Source organism: Eumetopias jubatus, unplaced genomic scaffold, assembly GCF_037043125.1.
Source record: "Eumetopias jubatus isolate StellerSeaLion01/CBP00866 unplaced genomic scaffold, mEumJub1_p1.0 scaffold_10, whole genome shotgun sequence".
NCBI lineage: Eukaryota > Metazoa > Chordata > Mammalia > Carnivora > Otariidae > Eumetopias > Eumetopias jubatus.
This window is the reverse complement of record NW_028274816.1, coordinates 10,227,932-10,255,004: the sequence shown is the minus strand read 5'-3', so window position 1 is coordinate 10,255,004 and position 27,073 is coordinate 10,227,932. Positions and strand designations below refer to the sequence as shown.

The 27,073-nt window shown below is 37.9% G+C and overlaps 1 protein-coding gene across 3 annotated transcripts in view; it reads right to left on the bottom strand.

The window, feature by feature from the left end:
* FTO (FTO alpha-ketoglutarate dependent dioxygenase) overlaps positions 1-27,073 on the bottom strand; it is a 372,292-nt gene that overhangs the window by 261,361 nt on the left and 83,858 nt on the right. For all 3 annotated transcript variants that reach the window (XM_028093842.2, XM_028093856.2, XM_028093848.2), the window contains exon 2: positions 8,141-8,218. In XM_028093842.2, the coding sequence (XP_027949643.1) occupies positions 8,141-8,218 (78 nt within the window). The remainder of the gene's footprint in view (positions 1-8,140; positions 8,219-27,073) is intronic.

Here is a 27,073-nt window from a genome sequence, read left to right as displayed (position 1 = left end):
TAATTTAAATCTCATTTGGAATGCTGAATGCTCTATGAAGTTATGATTTTAACACAAGAAATACAAATAATAAGAACTGGCTAATTTGGTCACTATCTCAAAAAAAAAAAATCTGAGAGAAAATCCTCCATCCTAAATGCCCACTCTAATTATTTATCAAGTAATTAGACTAGTGCCTGACACTAGTGTTTCTTTAAAGAGAAATACAAGTAACTGTGGAAAAGAGCTGAACGTTAAATAATTGAATATTAATTCATTCTGGCAAACAAGTAAGTTCCCTTTCCATTTGGACAGGTACATGTAAAACAGCAGATATCACACAAGAATTTGGAACAGCTGTTGGCAGATTTTCAAATATGTCAGAATTTTTTGTTGTTGAATCCCATTAAAGTTTTGCCAAGGAGTATAGAGTCATGCAATTGTATTAATAGTTGTCTGGTCACCTAATATATCTCTTGAGATCTACAGAAGGTTTCGTGATCTAAATGATGATTTTAATAAGCAGCTGGAAAGGTATTTTAGATATAAACCACCAACATGCCAGGCGTTTATCAATGGCCAAAACATGTGGAATGCTAGGTTTTCTGAAAAATAAGCTTTACTTTCCACCTACTTTAAACCACTATGTAAGAATTCTACTGCTTCTCCTCTCCTATCAAGGGATGGTTCTGAGAGAACAGACATGCTGCTAAATGAGTAAGATACCAGTTGTGCAGGAGGCTCACCTATATGAAACCAGTGGAACGCAACCCTCAGTAGGGTGAAATTAAATTTAAAATCTTCAAGGGAGGGCGCCTGGGTGGCTCAGTTGGTTAAGTGACTGCCTTCGGCTCAGGTCATGATCCCAGGGTCCTGGGATCGAGTCCCACATCGGGCTCCTGGCTCAGCGGGGAGTCTGCTTCTCCCTCTGACCCTCTCCCCACCTCATGCTGTTTCTCTCTCTCAAATAAATAAATAAATAAAATCTTAAAAAAAAATCAACTTTAAAATCTTCAAGTGACTTGGGAAATGTACTTCACTTAAAAAGTGTTGCGATGTCAAGGGACTCTATTTCTAATCCGGCTGTTAACAGATTTTGCTGGTAACACTTTGTATTTTGCACTCTATAGAAGAGTATACATTATCAGTCATAACATTTTCCATATAATTTTCATTGTAACATGCTTAAGACTTGGTAGCCATCACAAGACAAATGGGCTGGACACATCTGGCCCAACCGGCCAACCACCTGCTGCGCTGAGCTGTCTCCCAAAGGAGGCTCTCTTCTGAGGTCACTGCATTGGCCCTGCTACAGCTATCACAACTGAGTCTTGGGATAACATGTGGTTTGCCACAAAGTGACCCTGAGATGTTTGTTCATTCACTCACTCACTCCCTCAACAGTTCTTTTTTTTTTTTTTTTTTTTAAGTAGGCTCCATACCCAGCCTGGAGCCCAACGTGGGGCCTGAACTCATGACCCTGAGATCTAGACCCAAGCTGAAATCAAGGATCGGACACTTAACTGACTGAGCCACCCAGGTGGCCCAATTTAGTGGTTCATTTTTTATTTAAAAATTTACTGAATATCTGCTCTCTATCAGATACAGTATAAAGTGTTATAAATACAATGATATAAACAAGGTAGCTCCTGTTTCACAGCATCTCATAGTTTAAGAGTATAGATAAAAATAAAAACCAGTAGCTAAAGAAAGACTTATCGCAAGGGAAGTATGAAAACACTCCGTGGGACCAGGGAATAAAGAAGCAGGAAGGGAATCTGGAAATTCTCACTTACTGAACACACATTTATTGAGCACATACTATTTGCAAAGCCTGAGGTGCTGGGAACAGGAAGAGAATGAAACTTTGATCTGCTCTCCAGGAGCTCATATTTATAATTAGATGGTATATAAACATATAGGATATGTGGTTCATAATATACATAGTATTTTATGAATTTATTATTGACTTACTTATTTAATAAAATATATAGTCTTTAGATTGTGATGAGTGCTATGGAATAAAGAAATCCAAGGTAAGGAGGATGAGAATGCTAGCAGTGAATGTTCCTGTCTCACACAGGCTGGTCAGAGGGCCTTTGATAAGGTGACATCTGAGCAGAGGAATGCAAGAAATGAGGATACAAGCCCCACGGGTACCTGGGGGGGAGGAAAGTCCCAGGCTAAGGGAACATTAAGCGCAAAGGCCTTGGGGGCAGCAGTGTGCTTGGCTGATGCTCAGAAGAGCAAGAATGCCAGAGTGGCAAGAGGAGGGGCAGCAGAAGCAGGGAGCAAGCTGGGAGAGGCGGTCAGGAACCAGCTCTTCCTGTGCTTTGTGGGTAAATGTACGTCCTGGGCTCATTTGCAACAACGTGGATGGAACTGGAGGGTGTTATGCTGAGTGAAATAAGTCAATCAGAGAAAGACATGTATCATATGACCTCACTGATATGAGGAATTCTTAATCTCAGGAAACAAACTGAGGGTTGCTGGAGTGGTGGGGGGGTGGGAGGGATGGGGTGGCTGGGTGATAGACATTGGGGAGGGTATGTGCTATGGCGAGTGTTGTGAATTGTGCAAGACTGTTGAATCACAGTTCTGTACCTCTGAAACAAATAATGCAACATATGTTAAAAAAAAAAAAAGAAGAAGAAGATAGCAGGAGGGGAAGAATGAAGGGGGGGAATCGGAGGGGGAGACCAACCATGAGAGATGATGGACTCTGAAAAACAAACTGAGGATTCTAGAGGGGAGGGGGGTGGGGGATGGGTTAGCCTGGTGATGGGTATTAAAGAGGGCACATTCTGCGTGGAGCACTGGGTGTTATGCACAATGAATCATGGAACACTACATCCAAAACTAATGATGTAATGTATGGTGATTAACATAACAATAAAAAAATAAAAAAATAAAGTACGTCCTGGGCTCTTACTCTGAACACGATGGGAAGCTGAGCAAGAAAGTGTAACGTGCTGACTGAGGTTTCAGAAAGAGCACAGCGTATGCGCCAGAGGTGGTGGGAGGGAGCTGGATTTGTAATACATTCTGAAAGCCAAACACGTGGCACTTCCCGGGATTTTCACAGAAGAGGTCCTTTCAGGATGCCTGGGTGGCTCAGTCAGTTAAGCGTCTGCCTTTGGCTCAGGTCATGATCCCAGGGTCCTGGGATCGAGTCCCCAGTCAGGCTCACGGAGAGCCTGTTTCTCCCTCTCCCCCTGCTCTTCTCTGTCAAGTAAATAAATAAAATCTTAAAAAAAAAAAAAGAAGAAGAAGAAGAGGTCCTATTTCAGCAAGGTCTTCAAGGGTGAGTAGATGCTCGCCAGACAGAAAAGCACTCAACACCCCGGGGAATAACAGGCACAAAGGCAGGGAAGGATGAAAGGTCACAGCGGAGCCAGGGTGTAGCAAGAGACTCTGCATGATGGCGTCTATGGCTGGACTCCATGTTAGGCAACGGGTAGAGATGAGACAGAGAGGTAATCTGGGGTCATACGGTCAGTGGCCTTAGCGGACATGTTGAGGAGGGTGAACTCTACCTTACAGGCAAGAGAGACTGAACAAAATCTAGAAAGCAAGGAGTGACAAGTCAGACATATTGAGAGGAACACAATATTGATGGTACTGAAGAGGGCACAAGGAACACCAGGTAGGAGAACAGGAAAACTGTGCCGGTCTGAGATGATAAGTAAGGGCCTGAATGAAAAGAAGAAACACGCTGAGGGGTTATGAAGAGGCAGACCTGCCAGGGCCCAGCGCCTGAACAAGGGACTGAAGCCACGGGTAGAAGGGGAGGACAGCACGATTTTGGATTTGGTGGACAGCACCAGGAGGGCGGCCGCTAGAGAGGAGAATGAACAGCAGGTTCCCTGTAAAACAGATCCTTACCAAAATGTGACTCAGAGCTTGCCACACTTGCACTCCAGACCCTCTCACGGCTTCTCGTGTCATTCAGAGCCACCGCCGACACGCCTGGCACAGCCAGCAAGTTCCCATATCATCGGGCCATGGCTTTCTAATCTCATCCCTTCTGTTCTCAACTCTCTCACTTCGCGCCAGGTGTACTGGCCTCACGTGCTTCTCCTCAGATACACCTCAGGGGCCCTGCTCTTCCCTATGTCCAGAACATTCTTCCTACGAGTATCTACATAGCTTGTTCCCACACCTCCATAAGGGGTTGGTTCAAACGTCACTATGAAAAGGTCTTCCACAGCCACCCTAAGTTGCAATCCCCCACCCTATGGTGCCCTCTGACCTACTTCATCTCCATACCTGTTTGCCCTTCCAACATTCATTTTCTGGCTTTCTTTTTATTTCTGCTCCCTCCCCCCATCCCACCTCATAAGAAAATAAACTCAAAGAAGGAGGAATCTTCTCTTGGTTTTCACTACGTCACCTCTAATGCCTAGAACATTACCTGCACAGGGCAGGGGAGCTAAGCATCCGTGTTCAATGAAGTCAGTAATGAATGAATATGGATTGTGTTGGGTTAGATGCCCCTGCAAGACTTCCAGGCACAGCCCCCCAGCAGGTAGTTGGAACTGGAACCCTGGAGGTCACAGGGGAGGGCAGGGATCAAGAGAGAGGTGTAGGATCATGGGGATGAAAGCAGAGCAATCCCAGAAGCACCAAGAGATACAGTAGGATGATGCTCAGAGTCAGATCCAGGAGTCAGACCGCCTGGGCTCAAACCCGGGTCTTGACACTTCTCGCTTCCTAAAAGCCTTGAACAAAATTTTAAACCCCTCTGTGCCTCAGTTTTCTCATCTCTAAAATGGGATTTTAAAAAACCTCCTGCCTCAGAGGGCTGTGGTAAGATGTAAATGAGCAAATACATGTAAAGCAAGGAGATGAGCAAGCAGAGTGGAAAGTACACGGTAATGGAAAGCAAGGGGGTGTACTGAGGAGAGAGGTATTTTCTCTGGACACGAGAGGTAGCACTCAGAGATCTGGAAGCCAGGGTTGGTTCTGGACTAGGTAGTTCCTCATTTCCTTGTGCTCTCTGGTGAACCTACAGAAGTTCTCTCCACTTTTCTACTTCAGATTTGTTGTTGTTGTTTTATTTCTTTTCTCTATGGTCTTATCAGATGAAACCAAAAAACATCTCTGAAGGTATTTTGAATTTGAGTACAGTATTCTGGGAGGCGCACAACAGAGCAGAAAGAGCAGGGGCCTTGGGAGTCAGATAAATGTGGGCTTGGACCACCTCTGCTCCTCAGATACGGAGCTTAGTGTGGATCTAAAGAGAAATTTCTAGAAGAGGAAGATAATACCTACCTCGAACACTGCAAGCTTGAAGAAGAGCAGTCAGTGAATGCACATTTGTGGCATAAATGCACGAAGGAGTTGTGAGGACTGAACGGCACCCACTGTAAGGGTAAACACACATACCCAACAGGGAAGCTGCAAAAAGTCTTGCTTTTGTGACTAGCAGCTGGACTGGCATTCCTGGGGCCAGGGCCTGTTGAAAAGGACCCCACGTTGGGTCTGAACTTTCTATTTATTCATGTCATTAAAAAAGTATTTTCCCTTCGTCTTTTAAGAGAATAGATTTCCTTTACTTAAGGGTATGTTGAAGCACTAACCCTTATGATAAGGTGCACTTAAGGTGATTAGATATTGGTATCAGACTTGTTGTAGGTCTTGGAAAGATAAAAGAGCAGCCTTGATAGTTGTTGTTTGCCTTTGAGTTTCCTTTTATCCCCAGGTGTAGGGCTGGCTCTGAGTACAGCGGCTGATAACCTCTGTGTTTAATTCTTCATGTTCTACTACTACTTGCACCATACCAAAGCCGAAAGGCTCAGAAGCTGCTTTAGAACAGTGTGTGTAATCATGTACCAGATGGCTTCTATCTATAAAAACAGTAATAAGGATTTAAGAACTGATCGTATTTTGTGGGTTTGTTTTAAGGGTCCTTTGGATAATTTTTTTTTTTTCTGATTACCAAAGAATATATGTTCACTTAAGACAATTTGGAAAACTAGAAAACCCTACCATGCTGGCATATGATATTTCTGTATATACCCTGCACACCTTTCACGATGCCACCTCCCTGGGGAGAAGTGTATGTGTATGAAAACAAAATTAAAAGCATACTAAACATTATTATATAACTTGCTTTTAAAATTAACTAATGCATGCATTAAGTCAGTCATCCATCCAAGCAAATTAATTAAACACCTACTAGGTGCCAGGCGCTATACAAAGTACAGAGGATGGGGGAGACAAGCATAAAAATGAAATCACGGAGATAATAAAGGTACATATAAAGTACTACGGGTGCACACAAGAGGGAGCAGAGACAAGCCTCTGCACTGCGGAGGTGTCAGGGAGCATCCTACAAGAGATGACACATGGGCTAACAGGTAACAGGAGTTCACCAAGGAACGGGAGGACGCATGGCAGCAGAGGATGCAGCAAGAAGGCCCAAAACATGAGATTGTCTGGCTAGTCTGAGGTCCTACCGAAGTCCAGTGTAGGTAACAAGATGAAAGAGTTGGAGAGATAAGACTAGGAAGGCAAGAGCCAGGCAATGAGCAGCCACTGCCGGGTTTGAAGCAGGGGGTTGACATGCTCAGATCTATGTCTTGGTTAGAAAATGTGCTATAGCTCTAAGGATTAAGAAAGAGGGGCAAAGAGAAGAAACTAGAGCAATCCATAAAAGGACTGACCTGGTGAAAGACAGTGAAGATCTAGTGAGAACGGAGATGACAGATAACATCCTGGAACTGAGTGAACTGGAAGTCAAGGGGCCTGGATGCTAGATGGGTAAACATCTTTCCTGCCCCCCTTCAGCAGTTACTGAGAATCAGCCATATACATTTGCATGCGAGGTCCCAGAGAAACAAAGATGAGGGGGCCCAATTTTTATCCCCAAGAGCCTACATTCTGGTAGGAAAGAACAGATGAACACGTATTATTAGTGCCCGCTCAAAATGCCTTCCCCTCCTTCTTTGGGAACAGGACTCCAATTTTCCTGTGGGGAAACCAGCCATCTCCAGCTCACAGTCCATGCAGTTGGAGTGGAAATGGTCATATTTGAACCCAACTCCACGAGTGGGTGCATGAACGAGGCTGGGCAAACGGGAGCATCTCACGCCCCTGAACACAATGACTGGTTCAGGAATAGGCACAGGACTCAAACCAGGCCAACAAGATCACTCCCAGGGAAATCAGATGGAACCAGAAAAAAAGAAATGGCTACCTTCTTCTAAAATCCCATGTGCTTAAGACCACATACTCCTTGGGCTGTCAGACTCCTCCTATGTACGTTAGCAGGTCAGAGCCTAGCCAGCATGAAGTCACACAGAGGAGAGGCAACACGACACAGAGAAAAACAGGGATCAGATGACACCTTTTGAGAAGTTAGATTCAGCCATGTACTCCTAGACATCTAAGTTAAGAAAGTCAATAAATTCCTCTTTTGGGCGCCTGGGTGGCTCAGTCGTTAAGCGTCTGCCTTCGGCTCAGGTCATGATCCCAGGGTCCTGGGATCGAGCCCCGCACCAGGCTCCCTGCTCGGCGGGAAGCCTGCTCTCCCTCTCCCACTCCCCCTGCTTGTGTTCCCTCTCTCGCTGTCTCTGTCTCTGCCAAATAAATAAAAAATCTTAAAATAAATTCCTCTTTTGCTATAATGAGTCTGTTGGGGTTTTTATCACTTATAATTGAAAGAGTACTGACTACTTCAGGGAAAGAGACATGGAATCCCATAACTGCAATACAATGTGATAGGCATGATAGAGATATTTATAAGGTACAAGTAGCACAGAACAGAGTATGGTCAAGTCACTTTCAGGTAAAGTAAATCAAGGAAACTTTCAAAAAGAAGGTGATGTTTAACTGAAGTCTTGAAGAATTAGCCATCTGGCAACAAGGTTAAGAGGCAAAAGGATATTCTACGCAGAAGAACCAGAAGGAGCAGAGGCAAGGAAGTAGAAGAAAGCATGGAATGTCTGGGGACAAAGAAAGCAGTCCACTGTGCCAAAGTCCTAGGTTCACAGCAGAAAGCAGATCGTGAAGGAACTGGGATGTTCTGTGGGTGATGAGGAGTCACTGGATGACCAAGTCAGACCATTTCACTTCTCATTTAACCTCTCCAGACCACAGCTGCTTCTTAGATCAGAACAAATCAATACAAATTGATAAAAATATGAAAAGATCTTACCTGCTGATAGAATTCATCATCCTTGGGGGTCAGATAAGGAAGCCAAGTATCTTCGAGCTCTTCAAGAAGCCTCAGTTTCTGTTTAGAAATAATAATGATTATAGGTGACTGAATATAAAGTGATCAGAATATAAGACAATCCCTTATTTTTCCAGTAAGACAATACCAAGCAAAACTTAGCCAACCTGAATGTAGAAACTTTTAGAGACAGGAATTAGCCAAATGCCCATTATAAAATGTATTAATTTAATTATATACATTTAAATTACACATTGCATAAAGCGTTAATTTAGAAATAATGATTTTATTCACTCTCATATTCCATGAAACAATTTGATTCACCAATCTTGACATGTTTCTTTAACACCATGGTCTTTTTCATCACTAGACTCGCCTTTTGAGATCCCTATACAGTTTTCCAGAGCAAACCTTCCTGTCTGTATAATGTGCTTGAGACACAGCAGCTTCTGAATCTTTCTATCACACAAACACTAGAAATAGCAAATCAAACCACAGTACCATTTACAGAATGTCAGGATATTTGGAAGATTCATTCATCCTATAAACATTTATTTGATACAGTATCCACTTATGTATTACTTTTTTTTTTACGATTTTATTTATTTATTTGACAGAGAGAAACACAGCGAGAGAGGGAACACAAGCAGGGGGAGTGGGAGAGGGAGAAGCAGGGAGCCCGATGCGGGGCTCGATCCCAGGACCCTGGGATCATGACCCGAGCCGAAGGCAGACGTTTAACAACTGAGCCACTCAGGTGCCCCACGTATTACTTTTTTTTAAAGTGATCATTCATTTCTAGAATAAGTACTAAATCCATGTTAAGCATCTTCACTTCTTTTCCAATTTTATAAAGAAACATTTTTAAGCATCCACAGCCAGCACTGTCTGAGGCTCTGAGGCCATTTCTATGTCTTCGCAAACAGTACCATGCTGTTCAAACAAAGTAACTAAGAGAGGACCCCATATAATAGGGTATTTCATAAAGAATCGAATACATATAAGGTGATGTCCTCCTTCTGAAGGATTTTTTTTTTCCAAAGAATACCTAACATATATGGTGTGTGGGTGTGGGTGTGTGGGTGTGTGTGTGTGTGTGTGTATACGCGCGCGCGACAGAGAGAAAGAGACCACATGGCATATAAATGGCATTATATGTGTGTGTATATACACACACACTCACATAGGAATTATCTATATACTACAGAAAATTTCTCAAAGGAAAAAAAAAAACAGAAAAGGCAGAAACAACTGATTTTCAAATAAAACTATAATAAGATGCATATTCAGGCTGTTATCAGCATCTCTGTAGGAATTACAAAATGGTACGCCTTGCTCTGGGTCATTGCAGCCTTATTCCATGGAGTATGGCTTGAACACAAACTGGAATTTAGCCCCCACCTGCTCCAATGGACACTGTCTTTATGCAGTCAACAACCTGCTCAACCAGACACAGCGACCCTATCACCCTCCCCTATGCTTTCTTTCACAGACCCATCAGAGTAGTCCAGAGAAAACACCTTTTGGGCAGAACTTAAATCTTTCTGTATCTTTCTGCAAATTATCCAAGGTAAATAAAGAAAAAAGGAGTAGAAATATAGCAACCAGTTGATCTTACAGAGGCAAAACACTCTCATACAAAATTCTGGTCTATTTATTTAATGAAAGCTTTCTACTTGGACCCAAGGTATTTTCCCATCTACAATGGTAAGACTGGCTTACCAGTTAAACTATAAACAGTTTGCCTTTATGAAGAACCTAGAATACTAACAAAAACCATTAGTTTAGATAAATCATCGGTTAAGTGGCTTATCTGTTTTCAACATTAGCTACTACTTGGGGAACAGAAAGAACCAATGATATTTCCATGCATATACTTACACATTTATGCACTTCATCACAAATTTAATAAAAATCTATACCGCAATTGTCACTCTGACCTCAGGAAAGCCTGTATTTTCCTATGAATCTTTTGCCAGGCCTTTTTATAGACAGGATTCTTAAATGCCCCCAGACAAAATTTAACGCATTATTAAAATCCTTGAATAATTCAAACACACATGAAAACTCAAACCTTGAAATGGCTCCACCTTATAAATACCATCTTAAAATAAATACATACATACATACATACCACCTGAAGACCTCTTCAGGCAAATCTATAAAGCTAATCTGTGTATAACAAGGAGCACAAAGGTCAACACCTCTAAGGAATTAAATACTCTACCTTAATGAGATTAAACAGCAATAGACCTGTTCCATAGATCAACAGGCATCAATGGAGGCTGAAATTCTATTTATAATTAAAACTTAAACTACATCATTATAAAAACAACCTACTTCCCAGCTCAGTTGAAGTCCAATGTATCAGACAGGCATAAAACATTGTAACTTGGAAGGCTGTATCAAAAGGATAAAATTCTACAGGAATGTTCCTACTACAGAGCAAGGAGAATATAAATGGTCTCTTTCCACTGGAAATTTTAATTTTGATACTGTGAACATCATTATATCTATATGGCAGGAAAGAATGTGGATCCATATACCTGTAATCTGTTCTGTGTATCAATATTCACAGCCTACAATTTTACCAGTTAACTAAGGAGATCAATTATAAACAATATATTTACGAACTTAAAAAGAACTTTTGGTCATCTCTACCTTGGTGAAATCAATCAGGAATTAATATTAGATTAAACTGGTAGTTCATGAACTTCACATATTTCTTAAGAATTAAAATTGCTTTATAAAAAGGCAAAGTCACTCTGAGCTCGACTACAGAGGAAAAGTCCTCTCATGCTCAAGAGTGCAAATTACTACAATACCAATGGGCAATTGACAATTCCTACTTCTGCGGATTTTTTCTATGGATATACTTGCACCATGTTCAGAAGAACATATGTACAAGTTTACCCACTGGATCACTATTTGTAGAACAAAAGCTTGGAAACATACTAAACCCACTTAACTGTCCACTTTACAAGAACGAGTATTTTGGTATGTAATTTTTTGGTATGTAAATTTTATCTCAACTAAACAAAAAGATTAGAAACAATCCAAGTGTCCATCCACAGAAAATGGTTAAATAAACCATGGTACATCCACACAATGAGATACAATGCAACAGTAAACAAGAATGAGGAAGCTTCCCTGTTAGAGAAATAAGGAGCTCTACAGAATATCTCAGGAAGTAAAAGACAAGAGACAGAATATCTGCTTATATGTGCATAGAGAAACATAAAGGATATGTGACAAACTATTAACGTGGTTACCTATGAGGCAGAGGTGAGAAATGACTAGAAGGAGACATGGGTGAAACAAGGCTATTCAAAACATTCCAGGTGTACTGTTTTGATTTTTGAACTATGTAAACATATTGCCTATTAAACACATTACCTATTATTAACTCAAACATATTACCTACTAATTCTTAATGTAAAATTTAGTAAAAAAAATGCAGACGCCATGATTCTTTACTCTGTTTTAGAAAATGTATCTTTTTGTGATATGCAATAAGGTATACTGGGGGAAACTACCATAGACCAACACACTGAAGAGTGAAGGGGGAAAAAAAATACCCAGCTCTGACAACTTCGTTTGCGTCAAATGCCAACTAGTTGGTAAACACACACATTAAAATGCACTCTGGAGTGGAGGTAGAAGGTGCTTGTGTTTTACTGTCAGATCTGGCTAACTGCTGCTCCTTGGCCTGATGTACAGATAAAATCTGCACAGCTGGACCCTACCTCACACTGCTCAGCTCACACACTTCTTTGCTGTCACACTGGTGTCAAACATGTCAGGCTGCTCACAAATGCCGCACAGAAGCCAGAGAGTGCAAAACCCAAGCTTCCCCACCTGGTAGGAGGACATGAAGACCCTTCCATGAGGACTACGTCCCTTTCCAGAGCTCTAGCAAGGAAAGAAAACATACACACGAGACCTTAAGAAAAACACACTGCAACTCAAAACCATAAAGGTTTAAAGTTGGAGGTTGAACTTTAACCCTAATCCTCTGACTCCTGTGAAAAGTTAAGCTCTATCTGAGCTTGCAAATCTTGTCAAAGAGAGACATGGTTGAGAATCATACAGTTATTATATTAAAAAGATTAACCGGATTAAGACTCATAATAGGAGGGGGTATCTCACCTATAAATAAAATGTATTTTCTTCAGTCTCATCAGATTATGCTGCTAACTACTCTTATTCTTTAACCATTTTTCATTTTCCACATAATTTTTCACCTATGAATCGTATTTTGTCAGGTTTGATAAAAATTTAATTTTGTTCTCTGATTTTTTTCAACATACAACCACAAATAAAGGCTTATGAATGTTTAGTGTAAAAACAATCATCTGATCTTCTGAGGGTTTCAAATAATAAGTGGAAAAACTGACCTAGTCCTTAAGCAGGGCGTTGAGTAAGTAAAACCTCCCTGAGGAAGACACATCAAAACATTAGCCACAAGGATGAGTAAAAAAAAATAGCTAAGCCAAAAGAAGTATAAATAAATATTTCATATACATGTATGCCAGATTTGCTTTAAATGAAAGGGGAAAAAAAAGTACTTCAACCACTTCAAGAAACTCAGTATTCACTTTCCTATGCTCACTGAAAATAATGGCATGGTGAAAATAAACAATTTGGAGGAAAGAGTAGAATTTGAGTCCAGACTCATCGCTTCCCACATGTGGTACACTCAAATAGAGCTCTCCAGATTTCAGTTCACTCATCTGTAAAACACTGTTTCATGGAGCACTATGAAGATGAAATAAAATCACTTACGTATATTAGTGCATTTTACAAATGATAATCCATGCAGATATTAAGGAAATCACATTCAAATTGGGGGTGGGGTCTGCATAACAAAGCATGAATTAAGAAGCCAAAAGATAGTTCTAATGCCAGTTCTACCCATCTAGATAAATAATTTGGAATAGTCTCTTATCTCTATGTGAGGTGAATGAATGAATGAATGAATGAACACATATAGAGATCTAAGAACAGGGTCTGGCACATAAAATACACTTTGGCAACCACTTACTGTTATTTACTCCCTTATTCTGGGAAATGAGTTTTATTTAGTAGTTACGAATTATCTATAAAAGAATCTATGTGTAACCCATCAAATTATACTTTATGCCTAAATTAATGCTACATGAGAAATTCAGATATTAATTTACCTGGGTGAACTACAGCAGAAACATGTAAAAGGTCTCCATAAAATTTTATATATATATAAAATGCCTCAATTAGCTACACTGGTGATAAAAATAAAAATTATTGTAAAATTTTAGAACAGATGAAGAAACAAAAGCCCATCCAGAGACAAAAGGTGACTGGCAAGAGATTACATGACTGGTCATGAGACTATCACAACTCATATTCTCATTTCCCAAGTACAAGGTCATTTCCACTATACTCCCACACTGATTCAGAGGCTAGAAAAATTTTATCTTTAAAAACTGTTCAATTTGTAACTTAAAAAGAACTTATAAATACAAAAATCTTAAGTGATTTTAATTAAAAGCAATACTCTTTCTAAAATTTAAAACAAATGTTTATAGCACTAATTTTGGACACCCAAGCCTTGGCTGCTTTGGTAGCTCTACAATGCTTTCAAGAAATTCTTTCAAGAAATTTACTTAGCATTTCTTGTTGTTTCCAATAATGGGAGCCTACGCTGTTGCAGACCAAAAATTCTGCCAGAGTAAATAATCTCATAATCCACAAAACATCAGAAAAAATTCTCAGGAGGTTTTTGCCTCAGTAGTAACACAAAAGTGGCCCTAGACTGCCCTTCTGCTCTTTCCTAAAAAATCTTAAATCAAGACTAAAAGGATTAGGGGCTCCTGGGTGGCTCAGTGAGTTAACCATCTGCGTTCGGCTCAGGTGATGATCCAGGGGTCCTGGAATCAAGCTCCGCATCCGGCTCGTTGCTGAGCCTGCCCCTCCTCCTACTCATGCACTCTCTTCTCTCTCTCTCTCAAATAAATAAAAACTTAAAAAAAAAAAAAAGACTAAAAGGATCAAACTATTTCTAATCAAAAACTACAACCATGGAAAGCTAGATAAGACTTTAAGGCAAAGTAATGGAGAGAAAAATCAATTGAAACTGGCTCCAAAATGGTATAAATGACAAAATTAGAAGTACGTTTTAAAAAGTGGGGGCGCCTGGGTGGTTCAGTCAGTTAAGCATCCAATTCTTGATTTTGGCTCAGGTCATGATATCTAGCCCTGCATCAGGCTTCACGCTCAGTGCAGAGTCTGCTTGAAGATTCTTTCCCTCTTCCCCTAGCCCTACCCCCACCAAATAACTAAATAAAATCTTTAAAAAATAATAAAGTAATTAATAAAAATTTAAAAAGTGATATAACTGTGGTTCATAAGCTCAAAAAGATTGAACATGGTAAGTAGAGAAACAGAAGAAATAAAGAAAATTAAATTATGCTTCTAGACAGGGAAACCTCAATGTCTGAGATGAAATACAAACAGGATAGGATTCAAAGCAGATTAGATATCACTGAAGAAAATAACAGTGAACATGAAAACATATCAGTGGAAATTACCCAAAAGGAAGCCCAGGTTTAAAAAATAACAACAAAAACATTAACAGAGTATTAGTGAGCTGTGAGAGGACTTTAAGCTGTATAATACATGTATTCAGAGCCACCAAAGAATAACAAAGAGAATGAGAAAAAGAAAAAGAACTGACCAAAAATTTTCCAAATTTGATTAAAGCTATAAATTATAATCACAGAGCCCTAGACACAAAAAAATAAGGAAATAACATTATAGCACAATATAATCAGATTACTTAAAATCAGTGAAAAGAGAAAATCTTAAAAGCAGAGAAAAAGAAATAGTATGTACACAGAAACAAATCATTACATGGACTATCTCGTTGGAACAATGTTAGCCAGAAGACAGTGAAAAAACATTTCCAAAAAACTGAGAGAAAAATATTTGTCAACTAGGTTTCTATAGCAAGCCAAAATGTCTTTCAAAAACAAAGGCAAAAGAAACATGTTTGCATATACAGAAAAATAAAAATAATTTAATACCAGCAAAGCTTCACTGTAAGAAATGATAAAGACCTCCAAGCAGAAAAAAATGACACTAGGTAGAAATCTGAGTTTACACAAAGGAATGAAGAGAATCAAAAATATTAACTCACTGGATATATAAAAGACGTTATCCTCACTATTTAAATCTTTACAAAAGATAACTATTTAAAACAAAAAAAAAAAATAGTACCTTGTGGGGTTTATAATATATGTAGAAGTTAAATGTATAACAACAATACCACAATTGTCAAAAAGAAATGGAAATATATTGTTATAAAATTCTTAAACTATATTTAAAGTTCATAGTACTACTTAAAGAAATATTCTATTAAGATAAAGATGGATGCTAGAAACCCTAAAACAACCATAAAATAACAACAAAGAGTTACAGGTAATAAGCCAACAAGGGAGATAAAATGGAATCATGTAAAATCAATCCAAAAAGGGAGAAATAGAGAAAAAAGGAGAACAAAGGGTAGACAGTAAAATGTTAGAACTAAACCCAACCATATCAACAATCACATTACATATAAACAGTCTAAACAACTCAGTTAAAAGGAAGAGACTACCAGGTTACATTTTAAAAAATATCCAAGTGTCTGCTACCTATAACAAATTGACTTAAAATATAAAGAAACAAATAGGATTGAGAGAAGACATAAAAGCAAAAGGCAAGCTGTCAGTACTCAGTCTGGTGCTTTTCAGGATTGAGAGAAGACATACAAGCTTAAGAATTCTGCCACAAGAGGAAGCAAAAAGTGTGGGACAGGGATATCCATAGAAGGTTTGCAAAAACCTCAGAATCCCTAGTAGGGCTGACAGAAGGTATTTCTCTCTGGAAGTCAGTCAGTAAAGACTGGAGGAGCCAGCAATGCAAGACTTCAAGGAATATGAAAAAATGGGGAAATGGAGATCTGCAATTTGGCCAATAAACAATTCAAAATAGCTATTTGAAGGAACCTCAATAAGCTATGAGAATACACAAAGATAATTCCATAAAATTAGGGAAACAATGCATGAACAAAATTAGAAGTTAAACAAAGAGACAGAAATGATATAAAACCAAATTCTGAAGCTGAAGAACACAATGAATGAAATAAAAAACACAATAGACAGTATGGACAGCAGAATGGATCAAGCAGAAGAAAGAATCTGTGAAACAGGACCTCTGAAACTACCCAGATAAAGGAGAACAAGGAAAAAAAAAAAAGAGTGAGGAAAGCCTACGTGAGCTATGAGATACCACCAAGAGAAGCAGAATATGAACTACTGGAGTCTAAGGAGGAAAAAAAAGGAGAAGCAGGTAGAAAGGCCTATTCCAAAAAATAGTGTCTGAGAATTTCCCAAATCTGGGGAAAGATTTGGCCATCCAAATTCACGAAGCTTTTAGGAGCCCCAAACAGATTCAACTCAAAAAGATCTAACTGAAGACACATTACAATAAAACTGTCAAAAATCAAAGACAAAGAGAATCTTAAAAGTCGCAAGAGAACCTTGTCACCTATAAAGGAACTCTGACAAGGCTATGAATGAATTTCTCAGCAGAAACCTCACAGACCAAGAAAAAGTGGGGTGATATATTCAAGGTGCTGAAAAAAAAATGCCAACCAAAACTACCAAAAATACTTTACCTAGCAAAGTTGTCCTTCAAAAATGAAGGAAAAATAAAGACTTTCCCACACAAAATCTCAGTGAGTTCCTCCCTACTAGATAATGCCTTGCAAGAAATGCTAAATAAAGAATTCTCCAAGCTGAAATGAAAAGATGCTATTTATTTCAAAGGATGAAAATATACAACATAGAGGTAAAGTACATAGTAAAATTCAGAGCTCCATTAGAGTTATACTGTAATATTGTGATGTGTTAACTACTTATCTCTAGTAAAAAGGTTAAAGGACAAAAGCATTAAAACAACTATAGCTACAATAACTTGTTAATGTATACACAATATAAAAAGAGACAAATTGTGACATCAAAAACATAAAAGAGGAAGAATAAAAGGGTAGAGTTTTTGGAGCACCTGGCTGGCTCAGTTGGTGGAGCATGCAACTCCTGATCTCAGAGTTGTGAGTTCGAGCCCCACGATGGGTGTAGAGATTACTTAAAAATAAAATTTTTAAAAAAATAAAGGGTAGAGTTTTTGTATGCAGATGGAGTTAAGTTGTTATCAGCATAAAACAGTCCTGTTATATGTATAAAATCTTTTATGGAAGCCTCACAGAAACCATAAAGCCAAACCTTAGAGTAGATACACAAACATAAAGAGAAGGAAATCAAAACACACCACTATAAAAAATCATCAATGCACAAAGGAAACCACCAAGAGAGGAAGAAAGGAATAAGGGAACTGCAAGACAACCAAAACACAACTGATAAGATGGCATTAGTAAGTCCTTTCCTATTCATAATCATTCTAAACGTTAATGAATTAAAGTCTCCAATCAAAAGACACAGAGTGGCTAACTGGATTTTTTTAAAAAAGACCCAACTATACACTGCCTTCAGGAGATACACATAGGCTCAAAGTAAAGGGATGGAAAAAGATAGTCCATGCAAGATGGAAACCAAAAAAGAAAAGGAGTAGCTATACATATATGAAATAGACTTTAATTCAACTTTAACAAGAGGCAAAGAAGACCATTACATAATGATAGAGGAGTCAACTCATCAAGGGACTAGAACAATAAGTATGTAAGCACCCAACACTGGAGTACCTAAATACATTAAACAAATACTAACATATCTGAAGAGAGAAACAGACAACAATATAATAATAGTAGAGGCATTCACTACCCCATCTCAACAATGGATAAATCATCCTGATAGAAAACCAGTATGGAAACATTAAACTTGAACTAAACGTTAGACCCAATGGACCTAACAGACATATATAAAACATTCCATCCAACAGCAGTAGAATACACATTCTTCTTAAGCACAAACAGAACATTCTCCAGGTCAGATCATATATGTTAGGCAACAACACAAGTCTTACCTAATTAAAAAGCAAAAAAACAAGAAACAAAAAGAAAAACTGAAATGAAACCAAGTATCTTTTTCAACCAGAATGGTATGAAACTAGAAACAAGTAACACAAGGAAAGCCGAAATATCCACAAATATGAGCAAATTAAATAACACACTCCTGAACCAACAGGTCAAAGATACCAAAATAGAATTTTAAAAATATCTTGAAACAAATGAAAATGGAAACAAAATATCAAAACTTATGGGATGCAGCAAAAGCAATTCTGAGAAGAAAATTTATAGTGATAAATGCTTAAGTTAAAAAAACAGAAGGAACTGGGCGCCTGGGTGGCTCAGTTGGTTAAGCGACTGCCTTCGGCTCAGGTCATGATCCTGGAGTCCCGGGATCGAGTCCCACATCAGGTTTCCTGCTCAGCAGGGAGTCTGCTTCTCCCTCTGACCCTCTTCCCTCTCGTGCTTTCTATCTCTCATTCTCTCTCTCTCTCAAATAAAAATCTTTAAAAAAAAAAACAGAAGGAACCGAACTTTACACCTCAAGGAACTAGACAAGAAGAACAAACTGAGCCCATGTTTGCAGAAAGAAGGAAATAACCAAAAGCAGAACAGAAAGAAATGAAATGGAGTCCAAAAAAACAATAGAAAAGAACAAAATTAAGAGCTCGGGTTTTTTTTCTTTTTTTTTTAAGGATAAGCTAAACTGACCAACCTTTAGCTCACCAGCTAGGGAAAAAAGAGAGAAGACTCAACTAAATAAAATCAGAAATGAAAGAGGAGATACTACAACTGATGCCACAGAAACAGAAAGGATTATAAGAGACCACTATGAACAATTATATACCAATTAATGGAATAACCTAAAAGAAATGTATAAATTCCTAGAAACAGTCACCTACTAAGACTAAACCATGAAGAAATAGAAAATCTAAACACACCAGCAACAAGTAAAAAGATTCAATGAGTTATCAAAAAACTCCCAACAAAGAAAAGCCCAGAACGAGATGGTTTCACTGGTTAATCCACCAAACATTTAAAGAAGAAATAATGAATATCCTGCTCAGACTTTTCCAAAAAATTAAAGAGGAAGGAACACTCCCAAACTCATTTTACAAGGCCAGCATTGCCCTGATATCAGAGTCCAGTAATGATACTACAAGAAAAAACAAAACAACAACAACAATAAAACTACAGGCCAATATTCTGGATGAATACAGATGTAAAAAATTCTCAAAAAAATATTAGGAAACCAAATTCAACAGCATGTTAAAAGGTTCATACACCATAATCAAGTGGTATTTATACCTGGTATGCAATGATGTTCAGTATACATAAATCACTAAGTGTAATAGACGACATTAATAAAATGTAACATAAAAATCATATGATCATCTCAATAAATGCTAAAAAAAAAAGCATTTGACAAAACACAGTATCCCTGGCATGATTAAAAAAAAAAAAAAAAACTTTTAAAAAAATTTGGTATAGATAAAAATGTACCTCAACATAATAAAGGCCATAGAGGACAAGCCCACAGCTAACATCATACTCAATGAAGAAAGATTCAAAGCTTTTCTTCTAAAATCAAGACAAAGGCGCCTAGTCTCACAACTCCTATTCAAAATGTTACTAGAGGGGCACCTGGGTGGCTCAGTCATTAAGCGTCTGCCTTTGGCTCAGGTCATGATCCCAGGGTCCTGGGATCGAGCCCCACATCGGGCTCACTGCTCCGCAGGAAGCCTGCTCCTCCCTCTCCCACTCCCACTGCTTGTGTTCCCTCTCTTGCTGTCTCTCTCTCTGTCAAATAAAATACATAAAAACATCTTTAAAAACAAAATATTACTAGAAGTCCTAGCCAGAGCAATTAGGCAAGAAAAAGAAAGAAAAGACATCCAAATCAAAAGGAAGAGGCAGGGGTGCCTGGCTGGCACAGTCAGTTAAGCATCCATCTCTTGGTTTGGCTCAGGTTGTGACCCCAGGGTCCTGGGGTCAAGCTCTGCATCGGGCTCCCTGCTTGGCGGGAAGCCTGCCTCTCCCTCTCCCACTCCCCCTGCTTGTGTTCCCTCTCTCGCTGTGTCTCTCTCTATCAAATAAATAAATAAAATCTTTAAAAAAATTTTCCAATGGCTTTTTTCACAACAATAAAAAATACCCTAAACTTATATGAACCACAAAAGACCCCAAAACAGCCAAAGCAATCCTGAGAAAGAACAAAGTTGGGGGCTTCACATTTCCTGATTTCAAACTATACTACAATGCTATAGTAATAAAAACCCTATGTTACTGGCATCAAAACAGACACGGAGAGCACTGGAATAGAATCAACAGCCCACAAACAAACTCTCTGTGTGCTCAATTAACATTTGACAAAATAGCCAAGAATACTCAATGGGGAAAGAATAGTTACTTCAATTAATGACACTGGGAAAACTGGATAATCACATGCAGGGAATGGAACTGGACCCCTACCTTACACAAGTCATAAAAATTAACTCAAAATGGATTAAAGACTTAAACATAAGACCTGAACTCATAAAGCTCCTAGAAGAAAAATTAGGGAAAAAGCTCCTTGACATTGGTCTTCACAATTATTTTGGGGATATGACAAGAAAAGCATAGGCGACAAAAGCAAAAATACATGAGTGGGACTATATGGAACTAAAAAGCTTCTGCATAGCAAAAGAAACAACGAAAAAATAAAAAGTCAACTTATGGAATGGGATAAAATATTTGCAAACCATCTCTTTGATAAGGAGCTATTATCCAACATATATAAGGTATTCATACAACTCAGCAGCAAAATAAAAAAAAAAAAATCTGATTTTAAGAAGGGCAGAGAACCTAAATAGACATTTTTCCAAGGAAGACATGCAAATGGCCAGGTGGAACATAAAAAGGATGCTCAACATCACTAATCATCAGGAAAATGCAAATCAAATCCACAATGAGGTATTACCTCACACCTGTTAGAACGGGTATTATCAAAAAGAGAAGACACAACAAGTCTTGGTGAGAAAAGGGAATCCAAACCCTTATGCACTGTTGGCAGGAATGTACAGACACTATAGATTACAATATGGACGTTCCTCAAAAAACTAAAAATAGAACTACCATATGCCATAGCAATCCCACTTCTAGGTACATGTCAAAAAACAAAAACAAAACCAAAACCAAAAAAAATAAAACCAGGATCTTAAAGAGGTATCCACACTTCCATGTTCACTGCAACATTATTCACAATAACCAAGATATGGAAACACCCTAGGTGTCCATCTATGGATGAATGGATAAAGATGACATATCTACATAATAAAATATTATCCAGCTATGATAAAGAAGGAAATCCTGCCACTTGGGATAATATGGATAAACCTTAAGGGCCTTATGCTAAGTCAGAAAGATAGAAGACAAATACTGCATGATCTCACTTATGTGTGGAATCTAAAAAAGCCAAACCATAAAACAGAAAGCAGAATGGTGACTGCCAGAGGCTGGGGGGAGGGGGAGGAGGGATGTGGAGATGTTGGCCAAAGGGTAGGATGAGTAAGTTCTAGGGATCTAATGTACAGCATGACGACTACAGTTAACAATACTGAAAGTTGCTAAAGGAGCAGATCTTAAATGATCTCACCAAAAGGAAAAGAAAAGAAAAGAAAAGAAAAGAAAAAGTAATTATGTGAGATGATGGAGGTTTTAATTAACCCTATTGTGGTAATCATTTTGCAATACTTACATATATCAAATCATCACATTTTACCACTTAAACTTACACAATGTTATATGTCAATTATACCTCAGTAAAGCTGGGGGGGGGGTGGTGGTGTATGGTGCTATAACAAAATGAAATTAAATATCAATAACAGAAATAGATCTAGAAAATGCCTAAATATTTGGAAACCAAATAACCCACTTCTAGATAATCCATGGGTCAAAAAAGAAGCCAAAGAAGAAACTAGAAACTATTTTAAATTGAATGAAAATGAAAAAAAATTTTTCAAAATTTCTGCAATATAGCTCTATCTACAAGCTCATATTAAGAAAAGAAAAATGGCTTCAAATCAATGACCTCAGCTTCCACCTGGAAAAAACAGAAAAAGAGGAGCAAATGAAACCTGAAGTAAGCAGAGGAAAGAAAATTATAAAACACCAGAGTAGAAATCAATGACACAGAAAACAGAGAAGTAAAGAAAATCAAAGAAACCAGAAGCTAGTTCTTTGAGAAAAGAAAATTTAAAACCTCCGGCTATACTGTAAGGAAAAACACTGAAGTCTCAACATTCCAATTACAAGGTAAATAAGGAGGTATTATGAACTTGAGTGAATAAATTCCAGAACTTGGACAAAATGGAAAAACTCCCTGAAAGACATAGATTACCAAGGTTCTCTCAAGAAGAAGATAACCTGAATAGCCCCATAGCCAATGAAATTGAATTTGTATTTTTAAAACTTCCCACAAAAAAAAAACTCTAACCTCAGAACCTTCACTGTCTGATTCTATTAAGCAGTTCATAAAATATCAATTCTATACAAACTCATCCAAAAAATTAATGAAATTCCCAAAACCAAGAATTATTACAATAAAATTACAGACTAATATTTCTCAGGAATAGGAATATGCAAATTATTGACAAAATAGCAAACCGAATCTGACAACACCTAAAAAAATAATACATCATCATGCATTATTCCACAAATGCCAGAGGTTTAACATTCTAAAATTGACATAATTCGTATTATGAATCATCAGCTTTACTGACGACTAATAAAGAAAAACCATATGGTGATATGAATTGATACAGTAAGAAAATTAGATAATACCCAACATCAACCCTGCCAAACACACTCGGTAAACGAGGGAACTTCCTCAACCTGAAAAAGGAATCTGTGAAAACCATACAGCTAACGTCATACCTAGCAATGAAAAGACTAAATGACTTCACTGTATGATCCGGGAAAAGGCAAGGATGTCTGTTGTCATCCCTCTATTCAAGAGTGTACTGAAGGTTCTAGCCAGTGCAGCATATCCAGAAAAAGAAATGAAAGGCATCTAGACTAGGAAGAAATAAAGAAAAGGCATCTAGACTAGGAAGAAATAAAGAAAAGGTAAAGAAAAGGTTATATTTGCATATAACATAAGCACCTGTATAGAAAATCATACAGGTTCTACTAAAAAAGCAACTGGAACTAGTAAGTTCGGCAAGGTTGCAGGAGACAACCTACAGGACAAAGTTGCAACCAACTAAATGAAACTAAAATTTTTTAAAATATCACTTACAATAACATCAAAAATTAAAAACTACCTAGGGATAAATCTGGGAAAAGGTTTTCCAAACTCACAAAAGAAACAACAACAACAAGACAATGCTAAAAGAAATTAAAGAATTTCTAAATAAATGTGGAGACATGCTATGTTCATGCTCAGGAGACTCAAAAAAATGTCAAACTGTCCCCAAAATGATGTAATCCCAATCCAAGATCCCTGTAGGCTTTTTCTGTAAAAATTAACACAATTAAAATTTATATGGACAGGCAAAGACCTAAAGTGGCAAACAACTTTACAAAAGAAGAATAAAGTTGAAGGACTTCACTCTACCTCCCAAGACTTATATAAAACTACAGAAATCAAGGCATTGTGGTACTGGCATAAAGTAGACAAACAGATAAATGGAACAAAACAGAATCCCAAAGTAGACACACCTGTTTGTGGTCAATGGATTCTGAGAAAGATTCAAAGTTAATTCAGTGGAATTAGAAAAAAATCCTTCCAACAAATAATTCTTGAAGCATTAGATACCCATATTAAAACAAATGAATAAGAACTTTAATCCACCTCTTGTATCATACATAGAAATTAACTCTAAATATGAATATAAAACCCAACTATAAAAATAAAGATAAAACTTAAACTATAACACTAGTAGAAGAAAACATAAATTCTTTAAGTCTTTAGGTTAGGGAAGGCAGTTTTCTTAAACATGAAACCAAAAGCACAATCCATAAAAGGAAAAAAAAATTATAAACTTCATCAAGAATTTCTACTCTTAAAACCCTCAAAGCTAGAACTCTAATACACTGCTCTCATGAAAATAAAATGGTCCAATCAGTCTGGAAGCCAATTTGCCAATTTCTGAAAAAGTTAGATCCACACCTACAACATGACGGCACATGTACATAAATGTTCAAAGCAGCTTTACCTGTAATTGCCAATAATTGGAAATAACCCAAATGTCCATCAACAAGTGAACAAATAAAGAAACTGGAGTATAATGAAAAAAAGAAAAAGGAATTGTGGTGTATCGATACAAAAATCACTACTCAGCAATAAAAAAGAATGAATCACCGATACACACAACAACATGGATGAATCTGAAAACCACTATGCTGAGTGAAAGAAGCCAGGCCAAAACAAAGGGTAGTGTACTGGAGGAGTCCATTCATGTAAAATTCTAGAAAATGAAAATTATTCGATAGTGACAAAGAGCAGATGAGTGGTTGACTGGGGCCAGGGCTGGAGGGAAGTATCGCTGAGAGGTACAAAGAAACTATGGGGGGTAATGAGTAATACTCAGCAAGTCTATACATATGTCAAAACTTACCAAGTCATGTAATTTAAATACGTGCAGTTTTTTGTATGTCAGTTATACCTCAATAAACAAACTGCTTTTGAAAAAAGAGAGGAGGGAAAGTGAGGATTACTGAAATATGGCGTTATCTTTCCTGCAAAACTGGACCTGTTGTCATTTGGGGCGTAAGACTCTTGGTTACTCTTCAGTTTCTTTCACCACTTCAGTCAAACTTCCTACTACTTCTTGAGGCAATTTAAGTAATGCACATTTTTCAAGATATGTATCCATTTCATCTAAGTTAGCTCTCAAATGTATCATATTTTTTATCACTCTTAGAAATCAGGAATACCAGTTGTGTACCCTCTTTTGAGTCCCTGATACCAGATCACATAGGATTTGCTTCTTTCTCACATTCTCATTATTGTTCTCCAGAGTTTTAGTTTTGTATTTATTTTAAAACAGAAAAGTAGTATTTTAAACCAATAATTAAGTGAATTTCCATCCATTTCTATGGTAACCCTGTTTCCGTATTAAAAATTTTCCTTCTTGATTCACTTTTGTTCTTACTAAACTGTAACAGTTCTAGTGAGAATCCATGGATGATAACTCTCCTCTCATCCTTTTTTATGACTGAAAATACCTACATTTTTTCATCAGTTTTTAAAACTGAAATTAATTATAATCTTCCCTTAGCACTTTGAGGATTTTTTTCTCCTATCTTCCAGCATCTGTTGCTAATAAGACTCTTTTGTAAATAATCTGCATTTGGGAAGAGGGGCAAATCTCAAGGATTTTTTTGTTTTTTGTTTTGTTTTGTTTTTTTTAAAGATTTTATTTATTTATTTTAGAGAGAGAATGAGATAGAGAGAGAGCATGAGAGGGGAGAGGGTCAGAGGGAGAAGCAGACTCCCTGCCGAGCAGGGAGCCTGATGCGGGACCCGATCCCGGGACTCCAGGATCATGACCTGAGCTGAAGGCAGTCGCTTAACCAACTGAGCCACCCAGGCGCCCATCTCAAGGATTTTTTTGTATTCTAGAGTTTCAAAATGATGGTCCTGCTCAAAGTATCTGAAGACTCATATCTTTCATTGTCTTTCATTATATAAGGAAAATTCTCAACTCCTAGCTCTTCACATTTTGCTTCTCCATCATGACTTTCATTGTCTTTTTCTGGAACTCCTGAGAGACATATGTTGGAACCTCTCCATATATCCTGCAAGTCTGCTATATGTGTGTTCTCATTCTCTTGTTCTCCCTCTCTCTCTTTCGTTCTCTCTCTCTCTTCCTTTCTTAATCTTTTGTCTCTTCTGGGTGAATTCCTTAGTGCTCTCCTCAAATTCACCAATTCTCATTTTAATTCTATCTAAAGTTCACCCTATCTATTGAGTTTATTATTTCTATGACATTACTTTTCATTTCCAAAATTTAGAACTGGCTCTTTTTCATATATAGCTGTTCCTGTTCCATTTATGCATATTTGCGGCCTTTTTAAATTTTCCTTTTTATTAATGTGATGCACCTATTTATCCCTTTGAATTTCCTGAACATCTGAACATGCTTATTTTGGTTAGACTTTTTTTTTTCTTTCCTTTTTTTTTTTTTTTTTAGTGAGCATATCTGTGCCCAGTGTGGGGCTTGAACTCAGGACCCCAAGATCAAAAGTCGCACACTATACTGACTGAGCCAGCCAGGCACTCCGGGCTTTGACTTTTCTATAAAATTAATCTCATCTGGAATAATTATTTGTTCTCATTGTTGAGTGTGTTAGCTATACTTTTTTTCAAATTTTTATTTAAAATCTAGTTAGTTAACATATGGTGTAATACTGTTTTCAGGAGTAGAATTCAGTGATTCATCACTTACATTAAACATTCAACACGACAAGTGCTTTTGCTTTCTTCAAGTATTTTTTTTTTTTTTGTATTTTGTTTTGAAGGCTAATTCTGAGTGGATGGCTCTCTTTGTCTTTGCTTTTTTTTTTTCCCCCTTCCTCTCTCTCTCCATCCGTGCTCACCTTTCCCTCCATAGTGATTCTGTAGTTGCCTCCACAAGGATCCCTATACTGCCAGTTCAAGGCCAAGTCTCATATCATGATGGTTTGAAGTACCACATTCTCCCCCCCATTACTCCATGATCAATCAGACGGATTGAGTTTCTATTCTTAAAGGTTTATCTATCTTCTCCTGCTACTCAAAACCCATCGCTCCATATAAGCTATTCCCCTGACATGTTGGTCTTTTTTGAGTTCCCTTTTATGAGAAATACTTCACCTCCACCTCTGGCTTTATGCAGTGAACCTAG